The 19,838-nt window shown below is 34.9% G+C and overlaps 2 protein-coding genes across 3 annotated transcripts in view; both read right to left on the reverse strand.

The window, feature by feature from the left end:
* LOC113507664 overlaps window positions 1–19,838 on the reverse strand; it is a 124,275-nt gene that overhangs the window by 41,144 nt on the left and 63,293 nt on the right. Inside the window, exon 2 of one of the 2 annotated variants that reach the window (XM_026890567.1) lies at window positions 11,408–11,530. In XM_026890567.1, the coding sequence (XP_026746368.1) occupies window positions 11,408–11,530 (123 nt within the window). Of the gene's footprint in view, window positions 1–11,407; window positions 11,649–19,838 lie in introns of those variants that run through there. The other variant, XM_026890566.1, reaches the window with a different exon arrangement.
* Window positions 15,087–16,919, reverse strand: LOC113507665 (tubulin beta chain). Its single transcript, XM_026890568.1, has 2 exons — window positions 16,753–16,919; window positions 15,087–16,418 (listed from the first exon to the last, which is right to left on the reverse strand). The coding sequence occupies exons 1-2, from the start codon at window positions 16,807–16,809 to the stop codon at window positions 15,132–15,134; spliced, it is 1,344 nt and encodes a 447-aa protein (XP_026746369.1). The 5' UTR covers window positions 16,810–16,919; the 3' UTR covers window positions 15,087–15,131.

A 19,838-nucleotide genomic window follows, 5' to 3' on the forward strand; every position in this document is an offset into this window, starting at 1 on the left:
TCAAAAAAAGGAGAGCAGGTTACTATGCCAAACAAACCGTGCGCGACAAGTGTAGGACTATAATTAACATTAAAATGACTTTTAAAGCAATAAATACTTGTAATGATAAAATCGTTCAACGGATCGGGGCGAGTCACAATCAATAACGGGAGGCAATGATTAAAGCGATTATTTTACACTTTACCTTCCACTATAAGAGTCTCTTCTCCAAACGTTTTTGGTGTAGTTACTTTTCAAGGAATCGAAAATAATAATAAGCCACACAACTTTCTCACAACGCCATCTAGTTTCAAACTAAATAAAGCTTAAGGTATTATCAAGCCTATGTGAACGATAATGGATTTTAAACTGAAGGATTATCTCACTATTGAAATAGCTTTATTTCATGTAAAAAACAAGACACAAATTTTAGAAGTGGTTCTAGATGACGATGACTTTAAAAAGACAACTTAAAGATTGAATTAAAATCAAGATGACGAATGCTCATCTGAAGCTTTAACTAAAGATTCTCAAGCTACATTAGGAACCGGAAAAAAGAATAAAACATAATATATAAAAAGTACCTTCTTCAAAACAACTCGTAAAACGATCGCTCACCCGTAAAAATATATCAAGTAATTCACATTCTAAGGCTGGATGGGCACTGGCGTATCCGCGTCACACCGACGAGCACAATAAACCCACCGGTGACAAGGGACTACCCTCTGACATCGAGCCGTTTTGTCAACTTAATGCGAACAAAATTCACGGCGCGCGGATATTTATCCGAAAATCCGATAAAGTATCCGAAACAATACCGTGTGTCCCGACCTTTATTTGTCTTAATTATAAGACACACTTATCACTGTCGAGTGTAAATTGGAGTACCGATATTGTTTAATTTGTTGAGATAGATTAATTATGTTTCTTGCGTTTCTTTTTTTGTTTACTGTTATTTGAGCAACAATATTCACAATTCTGCCGTCTCAGAAGACTATAAATTATATCCTATGGCTCCTCTTAAAAAAATGTCAATATTGAAAATTCTTACATTCTAACTACATGTTGTAATCTACTGTGTTGTAAAATAGCAATACAAGCATTTATTGTAATTAGGTTGTTTTCTTCAAGAAAATCGGACAAGCCATAAAAAATAGATTATTATACTAAAAGTCATTTCATCATAATATTATTTTAACATTGAAATTATACAACCGACTTGAAATAATAGAAATAATTGAGAATTCTTATGAGACCAAAAGACGGCTATTCCACGTGAAATGGGAAAAGAACCTACAAAATTAGTCATCCAGCCTGAAAAAGACGAATTGAGTACCTTCTGCTCTTTGGAGTAGGTTGAAAATTTGTATTGAAACAATTTTTTTTTTCTCGGGACAACACAATGCTTCATTTTGACGTTCAAAATGGGTATTTGTGTATGACTGCTTGTTGTATTCTTAGTCAATCCAGGTTTAAAGAAACTTTATGCTCTATAAAAACATTACATAATGTCGCTTACTTGAGAACAATGACAATTACTTAAATAACTATAATTAGTTTCGACAACATTTGGTGCAGAAAATATGGCTATAAACAAGTCCCATATATCCCCCCAGATATCTCGTTTGTAATTAGGTAATGGCTAAGCTGACTTTTGAATGCGTTAAACGAATGCAGGTTTCTTATATGTGAGGGTATTTTATTGTAAAGTTCTCAATTCTCAAAGAAATAGACACATACTATTTAAAGGCAGCATTTCTAATTTCAACTGAACGTAGTCAGGTGCTCTCTATTGTAATTACATCCATTGTTGCTTTACCATTGAAGTCAAGGTCGCTTCCGCGCCTTTGTGGTGTTGCCAGCAATAAATTAAGCGAGAAATTAAGTTTCACTCTTTAATTTACTTGTGAATTTGGGTGATCATGATGTTGATAATAATAACAATTTTTTTGATATAATTTATAAGACAGTACCTATCATTAATTATTTTTGACAACACTTTTTAAGAAATTTTTCGATGATTTCATTGAAACAAATTCGAAATTTTACTGTTTGTTTTTCGCTATATTAAAATAGGCTTTTTACTGGCAGTAACTTAATTGTAGGTCGATTTACTGTAAACTTAGTACTTTGAAAAAGTTACATTCACAACTACGACATAATCTACGAAAATATTATCGCTCCAAAACCACCCGTCCACAAGACAATACTATAACATTTTACCAACTTTTGATATCCTAAACCAAAGATACAAATCACCCACATTAACAACCACGAAACGACAACAAAAACCGGCTAAATACCCATTAACTGGCAACACTCGAGTTCCGCAAAGGGGGGATGAATTTAAATGCGTATTGTGTAACCACCCTTTATACTGTTCGCGGGACAGTTAAACTAACGCAACTAAACTCCTATTTGCTTACTGTTTTGTTAAATTAACATGTATTATGCTTTTGTTAATGTGTAACGGAACGGCCTGTACTATGAGACCTTGAAACAAGACTACTGTCGGTGTGGGAGAGAGATGCTGTTATACGTTTTGCATAGCGCCGTCTTTCTTGCACTTCGGTGATGTGGATATTTTGCGTTGTTAGATAGATGGCGCGAAGTTCATATCAAAGTTGCTTTCCGAAGCAAATTAAACACCGTTCTATCTGGTTTTGTGCTGTGTTGTGTTCAAATGAACATTTGCTGTTTATTGTATAATCTAGTTGTTGCAAAATGCTGAAAAGATTGTATCATAAAAAAATACAGGTACAAAAAAAAATATTCCTAAAAACTGAAATGTATATTGCTTAAAAGCCATTGTCTATAAATATCTATCCTTCTCTCTATCCGTTTATCAACAGAATGAATCCCAAACTCCGTGACCGCCAATCGAAATTTTCACTAAAGGCGTGTTATGACACAGCTTTAATAACAAATGGCAACATAAAAATTGGTCTTCAGCAACAATTAGTGATTGGAGATTTTTTACAACCTTATTTCCTTTAGCTTTTTCGGTCGGAACCTCCCGTAGCGCGAGTCTGACTCATACTTCATCGGTTCTTTGTTTCTTCTCCTTAAAATGCTAAATGATCTCAAATCACATTAAGCTTGTTAATACAAGTAGAAATTTTTCAAACAAAAATACGTAACCATAGTAAAATCGAAACCGTCCAAAAAATCAATAACCCGAAATCTGATCACGGGACGAATTTAGAAAAACTTTGATCTCAAAAAATATTACAATCAGCAAAGTCATCGGGCTGCTTGAAATTTATGGATAAATCTGAACCGAGGACCCTTCAGACATAAAGCCCTCTTGGTGCCCTCAAGAACCCTTGCGATGTTATTTAAGAACAAGATTGTGGCAAGATTCGATGCTGGAATATAACTTGTTTTGTTACATTTTGGTACGCTAATTTTGAGGCAACGCAATTTGGGAATGAGGATTTTTGATGCGGTTGTTTTAGTATTAAGTTTTAAATTGACGTTTTCATGATTTAATGTTTGGTTGATGGGACATCTAAGTTGACTGTTAAGAGTAAGACGGATATCAAATTGATATTTCGATATTGTTTTATCAATCACTAACCGGAATTGAGATGAGTGGTACGTAAAATATCAGGACTTCGTGTATTACGACTGGAATGTTGGTCTACTGGGGAATGTAGGTCTAGTGGTTAGTGGCTCTGACGACTATACCGGAGGTCGTGGGTTCGATTCCGGAAAAATGTTTTTTTGATGAGCACGATCATTAGTTTCTTCAATGCTCAATCCGTCTTAACATATATTACTGTCTATCATTAGGACGTTTTGCTGGTAAGTTTTTGTCAATGCAATTTTCTTAGCACTACATCAAACCATTCTTATACACAGGCTAACTCCAAGTGCTCCAATTCAATCTTTGAAACCCTATATTCACATAAATACTTAGACCTTTGTTTAGTCCTAGCTACCGCATTAGGTTAAGTAACATGTAATAGTAGAATAGTGTGATAATTAAATAAATAAATTTTAAAATAATTATCAATATAAAATTCTTTATGTATTTTAAAACATAATTAAGACAATCAAACCGAAACGGAATAAGAACACCAAAAGTTCCGTATTAAATCTAGCTGCATATTTAAATATGTATAAAGTTAATTTGAAAATCGATATTGTACAAAGTTAAGTACTTGTGTAGTGACCTCGATTCTGTGTCAGGCTCGCGATCACGCCACATATGTATATTATAGAGTAAAGATATGATAGGGTGACCAAGCCGCGAAGATTTTTTTGAGACTTGTCTTCCAGGCTGCGTAGATATTTTTGAGGCTAGTATTTCTGCTGTATAAGACTGAGAGCTTTGTTGGGCATATTACCAAATTAAGTACCGTACCATATTGATTTTAAGTTAAAATTTTAACAATGTTTGGATGGTCGACTTTTGTTCTATGAATGAACGGCTAAATATGTATGTGAATTCTAGCTGTTGATCGAGACTTTGCTCGCCTAGATTTTGGTTATGGCTACAAAAAGATTACCTGCCTATAACGCAGTCACTTAAAATGTAACATATCTTCTAATCCGAGGTGATAGCTACCTCTATACCAGATTTCATCGAAAACTAAACACACTTTAATAGAGTTTAGAATGTGAGTTAACATTTACATGAAAAATACAAATAATGGTATAACACTCCCAGTAATATTTTCAGTATTAATAAAACATTTATAGATATAATTCTGAAACGTTTAACAAATTTGCAATTCGATAATTTTACATCCATCAGCAATTTTAAGTTTAATTTCGTTAGTACTAAAGACATCGCTTCGAGCGAACTGTTCAACTAAAACAATAGTGTTTGATCCACAATCATACAGTTTGAAAACTAAAGCCTGTCTTTCACAAACAACAAATAGCTTACAAATACTAGAATCCTAAATAAATAGCGCTGAAGTGAATATCTACAATTTATACAGACTGAAACAAATATTTTTCTTCAGATTATAATGAATAAACTTGTATCCTAAGTAAATATGAGTTGAATTAGTTTTCCTGATAGTTATTTTATGAGAACTAGGATGGGGATAGATTTGGAATTGAAATAGGAATAAGTGACCATTTGACTGTCTAGGGTATTTGACAAAAAAACTGTTAAGCAAAAATGTATTTTTTTTTCGCCTATTAAGGATTGTTTGCGATTCCATTATTAACTGCTACTCACATTACCAAAAAAACGGTTCACTGAATATTCCTTACAAGTAGGTTAAAAAAACAATATTCATAATGATTGTCACTTATCAAATTCATGTTTTCATCTAAAAAAAACTCTATTTATTGCAGTTCTTGACATATAGACGGATAGACAGACAGTCACCCTTATTCCATTCCATCGGGTTATATTTTTACCCTTTACGTCTGAAACTCAAACAAAAAAACGAAATGGTCACATTTTCTTGCTGTTTCTTATCCTCGGTCCCACTCAAGCCATAGTCCCCCTACACCTAGAATATCGGTCACCTATTGTTGCCTTACCTTTGTTACCTCCTTGGGTGGATATTAATATATTTTTTGACGTATTGTCCCCAAGTAAATTCACTTGAGTATTTTGGGTGAAGTATAAATCATTGTTATGACGGTAGTGTTCAATATTAAGGGCGCCGGTTCAACTTGGATTATCTATGAATTATGATTGCTAATAATGTTTGAGGATACCTTTTGGCTTTTTGGATTGGGTTCTGTAGTCAAAGCGTAGAAACGGAACTTTATTATTTAGTGTTCGCTTTTGTGTTTGTCCGTCCGTCACCAGGATCTCGTGAACCGTGATAGAGAGATAGTTGTAATTTTCATAGATGATGTTTTTTTGGAGTTAAAAATAAAAATCGCCTTAAAATCAGTTGTTACGGTCATAAATTTGTTGGGTAGTAAAAAAAAATTAAGGCTTTGTTATTTTAAGTCGATTTAGGTTTAATGTCGCGAGTATCACTCACACTTGTCTGTTTAAGAAGTCTTATGGAATCAATGACAACCTAGTCATTGAATTATTTAAAATTAACATAAAAACAACCAAATATAAATCCAAATCTTTAAAAAGTCACATCATAAACTGTAAATCATAAAATTACTTCTAATTACGTTAGAAAATTATTCAAGCGCTCCCTCAACATGGCTTTCCACATTAATAATAAGCCATCTTGGATTTGTGTAATAACCGTTATTTCAATAAGGTCACCTCGACCTTAGGCGCATTGAAACGTTTTTAAATAATTTATTACGATAGACTTAAACACGAAAGTGGTATTACGTAAAAAGTTTAATAAGCGGGGTAAAGGCGAGGTACGACCGTAAAATGAGATGTGTCCCTCGTTTAGCTCATATTTTTTAAAGTGACCAATAAGATAGTATTATAAATTATTGTGAAAATATGTTTGTCTTTTACTAATAAATCATTGATCAGATTTTAATGAAACCTATGTGAAATAATCAATACTAATATATAAAGCTAAAGAGTTTGTTTGTTTGTTTGAACGCGCTAATCTCAGAAACTACAGGTTCAAATTGAAAAAATCTTTTTGTGTTCAATAGAATATTAATCGAGGAAGGTTTTAGGCTATATAAGATCACGCTGCAACTAGTATTATGATATAAGTATAAAATAATGTATAATGTAAAGTATATTATAATATAAATATATGGTTCTTTATCTGATGCAACTATGTAGTATATTAATGCTATCCTTCAACAACAATTTCAAAATTCCCACTTTAAGAACACAATACTTAAAAAAGGAGTGATAATTAACCTTTTTTTAATAGTAGTAACTATCGTGAGAATGATTCATTATTAAATTATGTAACGGTTTACTCACGCGTATTTATCGTAGTAGCCCGACTAGTTTTGGACCCAACGGGAGTCCTGAATCATCAGCAGACGCGGCGGGATCACGAGCAGTTTGACTCGTGATCCCGCCGCGTGACATCGTTTAATAATGATTATTAACCTGTTTATTCAGAATTGGGTATGAGGTATATGAGGAGCTCGTGGCTAAGAAAGGAGCTCGTAGCTAAGCTATAACCGCATAAGTGATTCGACCACAGGTTAAGCTATGCTTGACGCGGTTGGTCCGTAGATGGGTGACCATCTTTGTCATAACGAGTTCTTCCGTGTTTCGAAACACGTTAAATTGTGGGTCTCGGCTGTTATTCCTACATCTTTGACAGTCGTTACAGGTAGTCAGAAGCTTGAAAAAGTCTGACAGCCAGTCTAACCAAGGGGTATCGCGTTGCCCAGGTAACTGGGTTGAGGAGGTCAGATAGGCAGTCGCTCCTTGTAAAACACTGGTACTTAGCTGAAACCGGTTGGACTGGTAGCCGACCCCAACATAGTTGGGAAAAGGCTAGGCCAATGATGGGTATGTAATTTTTCTCGCTCATTTCTCACTTAGCTCAGCTCGCGATCAAACCTACCCTTATAGTACAATATAAAGTCAAAGATATACTCACACACCAAAACTGTGGAAAAGCTTTTAAATTGTAATCATATGTAGTTTAAAAGTTACGAAGATTATGTGAAGAAAACTTTTAATTTATTGTCGAGAAAGTATCTATAAGTTGAAAAGTTGAATTAACGGCCCGTAATTTCGTTTATTAAGAGCTTGGTTAAGATAATTTTATTACTCTAATAGGTTTTGACTTTATAAGATTAATAATTAAAGTCTTATTTGAGTTGTTGTACCTAAATGGAGACCTGATATATTTATTTCGATTTGAGTGCGAGTTGCATGTTTAAATCAATGCAATATATGAAGCTATTTTTTTTTTTAATGGTTAATTGATTTAGTCAATTACTTAATTGTGGCAGGAAATCGCGGTACTACAGGGCCTGAGGCTTTTGCCCAGATGTGGGATCTTACACATGGACTATAAAATACTTTTTTATGTCGACGATAACTTTATTAGTTCCATCTTAATAAACAAATATCTGTTACTCGTAGCTTCGTCTGTCTGGATATAGGTTGTAGCTGCAAAATCCCTTCTTTAACGAAGATAAAATAAGCCTACGTGTTAATCAAAGGTGTCTACTTCCATATCAAATTTAATGGTGCCGGCCAGCCGTTTGGGCGTTAGAAGATAACAAACACAAACAAACTGACGTATTTATAATAACAGTTTGATAATAACCTGTATTTGTTTCATGTTCATTTGTAAATTATCCACAAATAATGGAAGGAGACACAAAAATAGACGAATGACGCAAGTAAGAACGATTACTCGTATTCTAGTACAGATGTACATAATTGATTAAGACAATACAGATAGGAAATTATAATCGTTTCCACTATTTATCGAACAAATTTTACTGGAAATATTCTGTTTGTTCTTTTAACCTAATACTAGGGTTTATTTGAACCTAGAACATGTCTTTCATGGTTGATTAATGAGGCAAAGTCAGTGTATTTGACCGTCATTTTCGATTTATATTTCACTAGCTGTTTCCCGCGGTTTCACCCGCGTAATATTTTTTTTTTTGCTGCAATATTTCCATATTTCTCAAAGTTTAAACCTTCTCTGGTACGAATATTTCAAGACTAAAATTGGCTAAATCGGTTCAGTCGTTCTCGAGTTTTAGCGAGTACCCCGTTTTTTCCACATTTTCATTGTATCTTCGCTCCTATTAGTCGCAGCGTGATGTTATATTAGCCTTCCGTGATAAATGGTCTATTCAACACAAAAAGATTTTTTCAAATCGTACCAGTAGTTCCTGAGATTAGCGCGTTCAAACAAACCCTTCTTTATATATTAGTATAGATATATGAGAATTATGACATTGTTTGTATTCACTTTTGATTTTGGTTGTTACTTTGTTAGTATATACATTTTGATTGTCTAAGAAAGTTTACCCACGCGTATTTATCAGGATTGCCCGACTAATAGTAATGAATAATTCTCACGATAGTAAGAATGAAAGATTAAGACTCTAAGAATGAAGTAATACAATATAAAATTAATAAAATAAAAAATCCTCCTAATCATATTGATCGAACCCAATTATTGCCAAGAGCTATCAGGACAGAGTACTATCAGGAAAATTGAAGGTTTTAATTCTTCCCTTCCTTTATTACTATAAAAGAAAAATTGAAAACAGAGATTAATTATAATTCTGTAGATAACCACAATCTTCTTCCTTATGATAATGATAAAAGGTATATACATATAATAAGTGTGTATAAAACGCGTCCATTTGACGGTGCTGGTTATTTGATGATGCATCACTCACAGAACAACCTTCTGATGTTTTATTCCGACCTCCCAAGAGTGAATGTGGTGAGGGGTCAAAATACTACGGCCGTCTGTTACACCGAAGCGTAACTTGTTTGCGAATATAAGACATGTCGCAAGAAAATGTTAAGTCGTAGAGTATTTTCAGGATCATCATGAACATATTTCGGTGTTTTAAAATATTTTGACAAAATTAAACACGACAAATAATTCATTTCTTTCTTGATGTCTTTTTTGATGCTTTGTAAATAATGTATTTTTTTTATACTGATATAGTTTTAAAAATGTAAATATTAGTTTAGTTTAATTTATTGTAAAACAATATTTTAATTGATTATGTATCTTATTCATTTGAAGTGTAAAATTATTGAAAAGGGTCATTTCCTGTGACTTGCAACGCTAGCTGTGGTCTAGCTATATGGCTTACATAGCAAGACCAAAGCAACATTTTATTAGTTTCTCATTAATTAAAAAGTAACCAAATAGAATTGACTAACTAACTTTCGATTTTTTACACGTTTTGTGTATGAGATCAAAGTATAAACAAATGCATCTCAAGAACATTCGTTGTTTGTTATCTAGCATTGTAAACCGACTTCCCAACATTTAAATTCACAGCTGTTCATATTTCGTATATTTCTTTGATATTTCTGCAAAGCTTTTGTGTTGAATTCATAATTAATTAATACTGAGGTTCAGCTGAGCTTACTTTGTGGAGTCGTGTTTATTCTCAGAGTATTTTACAGGTGTAATACGATGGGCTTATTTTTTACAATACATTTTATAGACGGTTATAAGAACTGATTGCTTTTTGAATAACGTTCACGGTTTTTTTTTTTAACTGTTTGGTGTAAGAACTGCATTGGATGGAATTGATGAATATTATAAATTATGTGATTTTACGGGTGTTTGGTGATGAAAAAATAATTTCGACTGAATAAGGACAAAAATGATATAAAGTAACATAGACGCATCGCCACGCTTGGTGTTAGATTTTCTGTAGAATTAATGATACGAATGTGATAATTAGCTCTGTTTTTTTTATTTAGGATAACATTTATAATAAAACTACAATAATTTCGAGTTTTACCATCAATTTAATAACTTGATTGAATAATAGTGGTTTCTTAGGTTTACACGAATGTTAGACATTGAAATGTAGCTACTTTTACGGATTTTAAAAATATGACAGATACCCTAAGTCCCGAAAAATGACAGCAAATTTTCTTAACATTTACCAATATACAACCTCCTTGTTACGCTTCGGTGTAAAAGACATCCATCTGTTGAAAGGTTGTCGCGGTTAGAACCTCGTGTGTTCGCATATTTAATGTCTTGTATTTAACAAGAGATTTTTTTATGAATTTCCTTTAAGGCTCAGGAAACTGTCTTATTGTCATGTTATAAGAAAACAAGTATTGTTGTGGAATAAAGCCTTGGGTTATTTAAAATTGTATGAACTGTTTTGTAGGCAAATATGTGAAAGTGGAGTTCATAATTTGCGTTTTTTTAAATCACGTTCTTGTTTATCTTGTGTTTTTATTCTTAAGGTATTTTTCAAGTGCTAACTGAAATTCTTAATCCAGTTACTTGGCCAAAATGATACCTCTTAGTCTGTTTGTCAGACTTTCTAGCTTCTGACTACCCGTAAAGACCATCAAAGATGTGTAAATAACAGCCGAGACCCACAATTTAATGTGCCTTCCGTAACACGAATTGACTCGTTGTGACAGATGGTCAACCATCCACGGACTGACCGCGTCTAGTATAGCTTAGCCTGTGTTCGATTAATTGGTTCAGTTATAGCTTAGCCAAAAGCCTAGTAAATCGTAAGTAGATATAGCTACTCAAAGGTACATGGCTCATGAATTTAGCTAAAATAACAGGTAGATATACATAAAAGAGAGTGAAATAACTGTGAAATTGGACTGCACACTGATGACCTCAACCACTCGGCTATCCGAGTGGTTGAGGTCACCAAGCCAAACCTTCTGTGCGCGTCGTGTGGCGGGTTTGGATCCCTGCGTAGGACAAGCATTTGTGTGATCCACGAATGGTTGTTCTGAGTCTGGGTGTCATTCTGCATGTGATTTGTATGTTTGTGAAACCCCCCGCGACACAAGGATTAAATTCCTTAGTGCGGGATACGTTCTTAAAAAAGAAATAAAATGACTTACCAAGTTCAGAGCCACAGACGCGGGGGATGATCTCGAGGATGGCAGAGCAGGAGGCGTCTTCGAAGCAGAGCTGGCGAGCCAGCAGACAGTTCAAGATCGCCATCGTACCCTTTATACCGGGCCCTGGAAAGAAAGAGACGATTAGAAAGGTAAATTGCGAATGCACATAATTAGGTGCGAGCAGTTTTATAAACACCATTTTATAGAGACACTAGTTGTTGCTTGGCTATATGGCGATCTATTTTATTATGATTTGCTCGCGTATAGTTCGGTTATAGCAGCATAAACATTAGACTTCTTGAATGAAGTCTGATACAAGTAGTCTATGTGTATCCAAATTGTCAGCTAACCCCGTAAAAAGTTCCAGAGAAACAGATAGTTGGTGCCTTCGATTTTGGTGGGTTCCATTTTTATCCTTTGGGTAGGAAAACCTTGAAATTGGTGTCATGGTGTCGTTACACAAAAGTCTTAAACTATTTTTCTCAGCTAAACATAACAGAAATTCAATCAGATTGCTAATGAAACAGTAAAATATCTATAATTTAGATCTGAAACTAGCAGAAAACACGGTAATTGAGCCATTGAGGCAGTTGGGAACGTATCCGGGAAGCGTATTTACGATGTTTGAACCCGGTGTAGACGTGGCAAGATTTGTAAGGCTTTATAGTTTATGGTATTGTAGTAGCTAAATCCAGATGGACTGGAAACCGAAGACAACATATTGGGAAAAAGATAGAACGATGATGATGAGTTTAAAGTTGATTAACTATTAAACTAATTAAAAGCCAGAGTTTTATGAGAACGACAGACGGTGACAGAGGGTCTTAGTAATAGGTTTCCGTTTTTACCTGTTAGACAAGAAACCCTAAAACGATTACAAGAGAGCTCACACGTTACGAAGATTCAAGAAAAATATCACTACATGTCCAATAAGAGATCAACGATGTCCATTTCAAATAAACCAAGTTTTTTTATTTTCATTACATAAAGCATACTCAGGTTCTCCAAACTATAACTTTAGCTACTGTTAGTTTACCATCCAACTAGAACTCCATTTATATCCAATTACTTATAGTCAAACAAAGTTTAATTTTGCCGTCAGTTGGAGGCAGACACTGGCATTGATTTCTCTAAAATAGCTGCCGACGGTGATTCGGTATTGATCGCGAGATGCAAGTTAAACCGTTGTTCGTTATAAATGTTTCTAGAAATAAAAGCAATTTACTTTTATGCTTGCATTCTATTCATTGGCTTGTGAATCGTTTCGTGGTTTTCTTTTAGAGGGTGGAATTTGGAGAGGTTTTAATACTTGTTTAAGTTAAGTTTTTTTGGGAAACTGTACTGGCGGATTAATAGGTAAACTGGATATGAAATATTTAATAAATATTTAAATGTTAATGAAAAATGCTAAAAATCAAATATCAGAAGGTAAATGTTACCTTTTGAAAAGGTTTGAACGTAAGTGACGGTTGAGAAATAAGGAGAAATAAGCTTAACAAAAAATTAGCTAAAAGAATTGTCGTTCATCGAATACTTATAAGTTATAACCGTATTAATCGTTGCCTAACTCGAGTTTTCAATACATGTGAAAATTTAAACTGCCAACGTATCACGGTTCATGAGATACAGTATTTTGGAAGACGAATGGAAAGGCGGAGAGACAGTAGAGCCTTAGTAATAAGGGTTCCTAATAGGGTTCTTTTCTTTAAAGCATTCCTAGTAAAAATACCTACTAAAAATTTGCTCAAATACGTAAAAATTAAAAAACGAACGCAAAACACCTGAATACATTTAAAAACTAGACTTCTTCATGATAATAAACGTCACAATTCGTCTCACAAATGTAAACTGGACCACCCAAGTCCACCATTTTGTATATTTGCATTGTAAAAATATACATATTCGGTGCAATATTAATGTTGTAACGTGTACCGGCTGCGGCCGCTGCTAGCGACATCTATCGCTACTGAGCGTTACTAAAATACCAGCGCATTCAATATTTTATGCTGTTTCAGAGTACAGCTGTATTTGAATTTGGGTTTTTTGTTTTGTAGTCTAGAGGTACTGTGTTTAATCTATTCTCTTGTTTAACAAGTGTGTGAATCGGTGTAAAGTATTATCTTGTCTTTCTGTCTTTTTTTAAGTTCTTTAAAACAAAGCCTATGTTACTCCTAATCTCTCCAAGAATATGTGTATAAATTTTCAAGATGATCGTTGAAGGATTTTTCGAATGAAAGCGTAACAAGCAGAACTAAATTCACAATTTTAATATTAGTAGGGATTACATGAATACTAGCAGAACCGTGCTCATATCGTTGGGCGCTATATCGTCCAACCTCGATCATATTTATTGTGAAAGCAGCAACAAAAATACATTATCTGTGAAAATTTCAATCTAGCTTTCTGTCTAGCTATCACAGTTCATGAGATACAGCCTAAAAACGGAAATGCAGACAGCGGTTTTGAGTTTGGCACCCTAAAAACTTAACTTACATTTCCAAACCTCATTCCCTAATGTATTTAACTTTACAGTAATATATTTAAGAGTTATATCTTTTAATAACTTAAACAAAAGTTACATCTTAAGACTTAAATAAGTTCTGAAGTAAATCAAAATTGCTCGAATATATTTATGTCTTAAATACTAAAAATAAGTGTGAATAATCGTAGACTAATGTATAAAATGAGTAGGTATATACAGGTATATAAGGCATATGGCGAGACTTGAAAAATGGAATTACGATTTTAAAACGTTTCGATTCTATTAATGTAAAGTCAGAAGTCGGTGAGTGCGTGTTTGTTACTTCTTGACGCTGAAACGGCTAGATTGACTATTATAAAATTATAGAGGTAATATAAATTTTGGAACGACATATCTAAGTTAAAGAACAAAATAGTATTAATGTGGAAGTATGGAACACCTGATTCCGACTTAGCCCTAAAATCAACATTCAAGAGACTTAACATTATCTCATATTTAACTTCAGCAAATATTCCGTCCGGCATTAGCCTGGCTCATTCACTGCAACTGGACTAAGTGACTTTACTGGGCAGTCGGCGAGAGCTGAATTATTTAGCTCAGCTATTTGTATACGTTAATATTCAGAGAGAGACATGTACAGATAAAGTTTAAGTTGCAAATAATCTAATATTTCTTAGAATAGGATACGGTAATGCCGATGGCCTGGTTCAATGTATTTACGTGGAATAGTATGTTTATTTAAAAGTTACTATGGTAGGTGACAAAAAGCGCGAAATGGAAATGGTAATTACAGATGAAAAACGCAGGTTTCCGATATACCTATACAAACTTATTACCACGGCCAATTTTCTACTTTGACACGATGTTTCAATATGACAATATCACATGACATGATTGACAAAGATATGCCAATGAAGTAAGCGACACTGACCTGCACTAATTAGACCATTAGCAAACTAAACATGCATAGATACACGAATGTCCTGAATTCTGGCTAATGAGTTGCCTAAAGCATTGTATGTTAGCATGACATGAGGCACATTGTTTCAACGCATTGACATTCAAATTATCGATCAATTGACTCATTTGCATCTCATATTTTCGAGCGACCCAATTTTACTACACAAATAAATGAGGTGATTCAGAGAAAAACTTTAGGCTGTTCATGAAATGTATTCATGAAATTAAACGATCGAATACAAAATATAAAATATAATGCAAATCTTAACAAAACGCAATAGTCTAGTCCCCTTCGTCGCCACCTTCCTCCTCTTCGTCAAATTCTCCTTCTTCCTCAGCGGTGGCATCCTGGTACTGCTGGTACTCCGAAACCAGATCGTTCATGTTGCTCTCTGCTTCAGTGAACTCCATCTCATCCATCCCCTCGCCGGTGTACCAATGCAGGAAAGCCTTACGTCTAAACATAGCAGTGAACTGCTCAGAAATACGCTTGAACAACTCCTGAATCGCTGTCGAGTTTCCGATGAAGGTCGCTGACATCTTCAAACCTCGCGGTGGGATATCGCACACCGCTGTCTTCACGTTGTTTGGAATCCACTCCACGAAGTACGAAGAGTTTTTGTTCTGAATGTTCATCATCTGCTCGTCAACCTCTTTCATTGACATGCGGCCTCTGAAGACAGCCGCGACAGTCAGATACCTCCCGTGACGTGGATCACAGGCCGCCATCATATTCTTAGCATCAAACATCTGTTGAGTCAGCTCTGGAACAGTCAGAGCCCTGTACTGTTGGCTTCCTCTGGACGTAAGTGGCGCAAATCCTGGGATGAAAAAGTGCAGACGAGGGAATGGTACCATGTTCACAGCTAGCTTCCTCAAATCTGCATTCAGTTGACCAGGGAATCGAAGGCAAGTAGTGACACCAGACATTGTCGCAGATACCAGGTGGTTCAGATCGCCGTAGGTCGGTGTGGTTAGCTTCAGAGTTCGGAAACAAATGTCGTATAGCGCTTCGTTGTCGATGCAATAAGATTCGTCAGTGTTTTCTACTAGCTGATGTACTGACAGAGTGGCGTTGTACGGTTCGACTACAGTATCTGACACTTTCGGGGATGGTACTACACTAAAAGTATTCATAATGCGATCTGGGTACTCTTCTCGAATCTTAGAGATAAGTAAAGTGCCTAGCCCGGCTCCGGTGCCGCCCCCGAGAGAATGTGTGAGCTGGAAGCCTTGGAGACAGTCGCATCCTTCAGCTTCCTTCCTTACTACATCTAGGACCGAGTCAACTAATTCTGCGCCTTCTGTGTAATGGCCTTTGGCCCAGTTGTTCCCTGCTCCCGACTGCCCGAAGACGAAGTTGTCAGGCCGAAAGATTTGTCCGAAGGGTCCAGAGCGCACGGAGTCCATGGTCCCTGGCTCGAGGTCGACGAGGATGGCCCGAGGCACATACTTGCCGCCCGTCGCCTCATTGTAGTACACGTTGATGCGCTCCAACTGAAGGTCGGAGTCACCGTGGTACGTCCCGGTGGGGTCAATACCATGCTCGTCAGAAATTACTTCCCAGAACTGAAATAGAAGACAGAATAGACGTCAATGTCAGATCGACGGATAATATCGTACTGCTTTCAGCATTTATCATTGCATATTTAGCTACGTTATGATTTAGTAATGGTTACATTAATCGCAATGGTCATGGCGAGTGACCTAATTTAATTTGAATTAATAAAAATCTAACCAGAATATTCGAAGTCCATGTGGATCGATCCCGGTCAACTGACAGGTATACGTATTTCTTTTAGCGAACAACAAGTTCTAGCAGAACGAACAAATTGACGGGTTCTACACTTAATCAAAAGATTCTGCTATAAGTTAAAGATTTACAAATAAGAGTATAGCTTACCTTAGCACCGATTTGGTTGCCGCATTGGCCAGCCTGTATATGAACTATTTCCCTCATTTTTAGTATTAAAACTTAACAACGAAAAGCTTCCGATACACACCGACCGTATTCGCGTAATGTGCGACCTATTAGAAAGACAGACTTAAAACAAATGCACTGTTCGAATCCGTCACCGCCAGATTTCAAAAATTCAAAATTATTGTTCATTTTTATAATAAATTTTCGTTACATACAAACTCTTTTGCAAAATACTACAATTTGTTATGGGTTCTCTGATAAATCGACAGTGTAGCAGGTTCAATCTAAAATGCACGTTAACTTCTTGAATATAAAGTAGATGTTTGCTTTAAAGTAAAAGGAAAAGAAAAAAGTCTAGACAAAGTTTCGTTCTGTAAAAATATAAAGTGGAGCATGATCGGACGGCTAAGTAACCACTGTTGCTTTATCTATGAGAGTAAGGAATTTCTCTTGCGAGGATCTTTAACTGGTGTCTTTAAATGATAATACTACAGTTATAAATTCTTTATTATGTATGTTGGAGTGCCCCCATCTCATAGAGATAGACTTACAGCTGCGACACAGTCTTTTTTACAAATTTGACTAGAAAGATATAAATAATGATATGCAACAGTTTTTGCTCCTAGCGGAGGTTGTGGCTGAGTTACAACTACACAAGTTTAAGATACGCTTGACACGATCGGTCAATAGACGGGTGACCATCTACATTGTCTGACAAGCAGTCATACTAAGGGGTGTCATTTTGCCCACGCCCAGGCAGTCGCTCCTTGTAAGACATACACTGGAAAAAGGCTAGGCTGATTAGGCAAGTTATTGTTCGAATGAAATGGTTTTAGATTTTCTTTATTACCATGATTTTTCCTATTTTTAGTGTCCTATTTTAACTGTATACTAATTGCTAATCATTAAACACTCACAAAGCAAAACAAAAACGTCTTCTCCGATCATAAAAGTATTTTCTTTACAAAAAATAGGTGTCTACAAAGTTGTAGAGCCGCACTAGTCAAAATAAAGTTTTTAAGTAGGTACTATTAACGAAACAACGTGTACTTTTATACCTCTGTAAATTGTTACCACTTAAGCATTTTTCAGAATAAGTTATGACTTACTTCTAACATTTTAGCACTTAGTTTTCATTTTGCAGAATTTTCTTGAAAAGTAAGTGGTTGTGCTTAAGTTTTACTGCTAGTGCCTAAATGTTTAAGTTGTAAACTTTTTATTATTAACATTATCGTAGCATGCTTAAATGATGCGATAGTTTACTTACGCGTATTTATCGGAATAGCCAAAATAGTTTCGGGCCGGACCGGAGTCCTTAATCATGAGCTGACGCGGCTGCGGCGTCGTCGAACTGACAATGGAAGTGCGTATAGAATCATTGTAGCAACCCTAAGTATACATGTTATTTTTATATTCAAAATTTATCGGTATTACAATAAACGGAATTAAAACCTCTAGTAAGCCACTTCCTTATCTTATAACGCTTATAAGTGCGAGCCGGCCTCGAGATACAGAGTGTTCCGTACAAACACGATTTCTTTAAAAAACATGATATTCCTTAACTTCGATTATTATTTTGGTTATTTTGTTGTTTTAGCGACAAGAGAAATGTCATCATCCATGAAAATTTCAACTGTCCAGCAATCACAGTTCATAAGATATAGCCTGGTGACAGACGGACGGACAGCGGTGAGTAACAGGCTTCCATTTTTTCCCTTTATAAAGAATAAATATATTGAATATTTTAAAATAGATTTCATCACATTCACCCCCTTAATAGATTTCATTATTTTGAGGACTAGCCAGAACAAGCAAACGAATATTGAAAATCAAAAACTCATTTTCACTCATTTCAATAAAATTAACTGTTGGTATGATATTTTCTTATTATTACAACTTGCAAATTTCAATTAAAATTATTTATAGTATAAAATAAAGGTATGTGTAAAAATAATTCTATAGAAAAAGGTACCGATTTGTTGTGGTAACATTTTAACAAAGAGTAAACAATTCCAACAGGTTTTCAGTTTATTTTATAGCAACAAAAATACGCTTGTTTTGTATTCCGTAACTATATTAAAAACAAAAAGTTTTATCAATGAATATTCAATGTTTTTCTCGATAGTTCAAATAACTTATGAATCAGATCATCTCTAGACCTTTAAATGTTAGAAAAGCCTTTGTAGAAAATCTTTGAATGAACTGTGTATCTATTTAATTTTTATATCATCACAATGATAGAAGAGGTCAATGTGGGCCGTTGTGACTTGATAGTTCAGGTATATGTTATAGAAGAGATAGAGATAGGTTTTAAAAAACATACAGGGTATTTACGGTCAATTTATAAAATTGTAGAATAGTGAAATCTGTACTTGAATACTTCTTGGAAATAATTCTATATCGAAGCCAAAAGATTTTTTTTATTTCTTAACTTTTTGTCTGTTTTCTCTGATGTATTAAGATAAGTTCGATTAATCGGCCGTAAATAAATAAGGTATACGAATATACATCTATACTAATATATAAAGCTGAAGAGTTTGTTTGTTTGTTTGAACGCACTAATCTCAGGAACTACTGGTCCAAATTGAAAAATTCTTTTTGTGTTGAATAGACCATTCATCGAGAAAGGCTTTAGGCTATAAACCATGACGCTGCAACTAATAGGAGCGATGATAATAAGGAAAATGTGAAAAAAATAGGGCAGGTGCAAATCATAACTTATAATCTTCTACCCACGGGGACGAAGTCGCAGGAAACAGCTAGTAATATATAAAATAAAAAAATACAGCCAAGGTTTCCCTCCACTTGAACGAAGGCGCTAACATGGTACGTTAATATGAATCCATCCCCCTCATAAACGTGTTTATTAAAATCCATAACATTATTTACATATTAACTCAATTGATTAATTTGTTACGATCATTTAATCTAGTTTAAAGCTGATCGCGATACCTATTATAGCATACTAAGCGAAACTCGGAACACATTAATAACTGATGCACACGGGAATACAGAGCCAGGTATTTAGCTTACCCCGAATGCATGCCTCATTTCAACCCGTTCAAATG

This window comes from Trichoplusia ni, unplaced genomic scaffold (assembly GCF_003590095.1).
Source record: "Trichoplusia ni isolate ovarian cell line Hi5 unplaced genomic scaffold, tn1 tig00003034, whole genome shotgun sequence".
NCBI lineage: Eukaryota > Metazoa > Arthropoda > Insecta > Lepidoptera > Noctuidae > Trichoplusia > Trichoplusia ni.

What these genes read in the sequence shown, in the direction of transcription:
- LOC113507665 (XM_026890568.1), bottom strand. Translation starts at nt 16,809, where the DNA reads ATGAGGGAAATAGTTCATATACAGGCTGGCCAATGCGGCAACCAAATC. An exon ending in GCAACCAAATCGGTGCTAAG is followed by an intron (nt 16,419 to 16,752) that starts GTAAGCTATACT and finishes CTTCTATTTCAG; the next exon opens with TTCTGGGAAGTAATTTCTGA.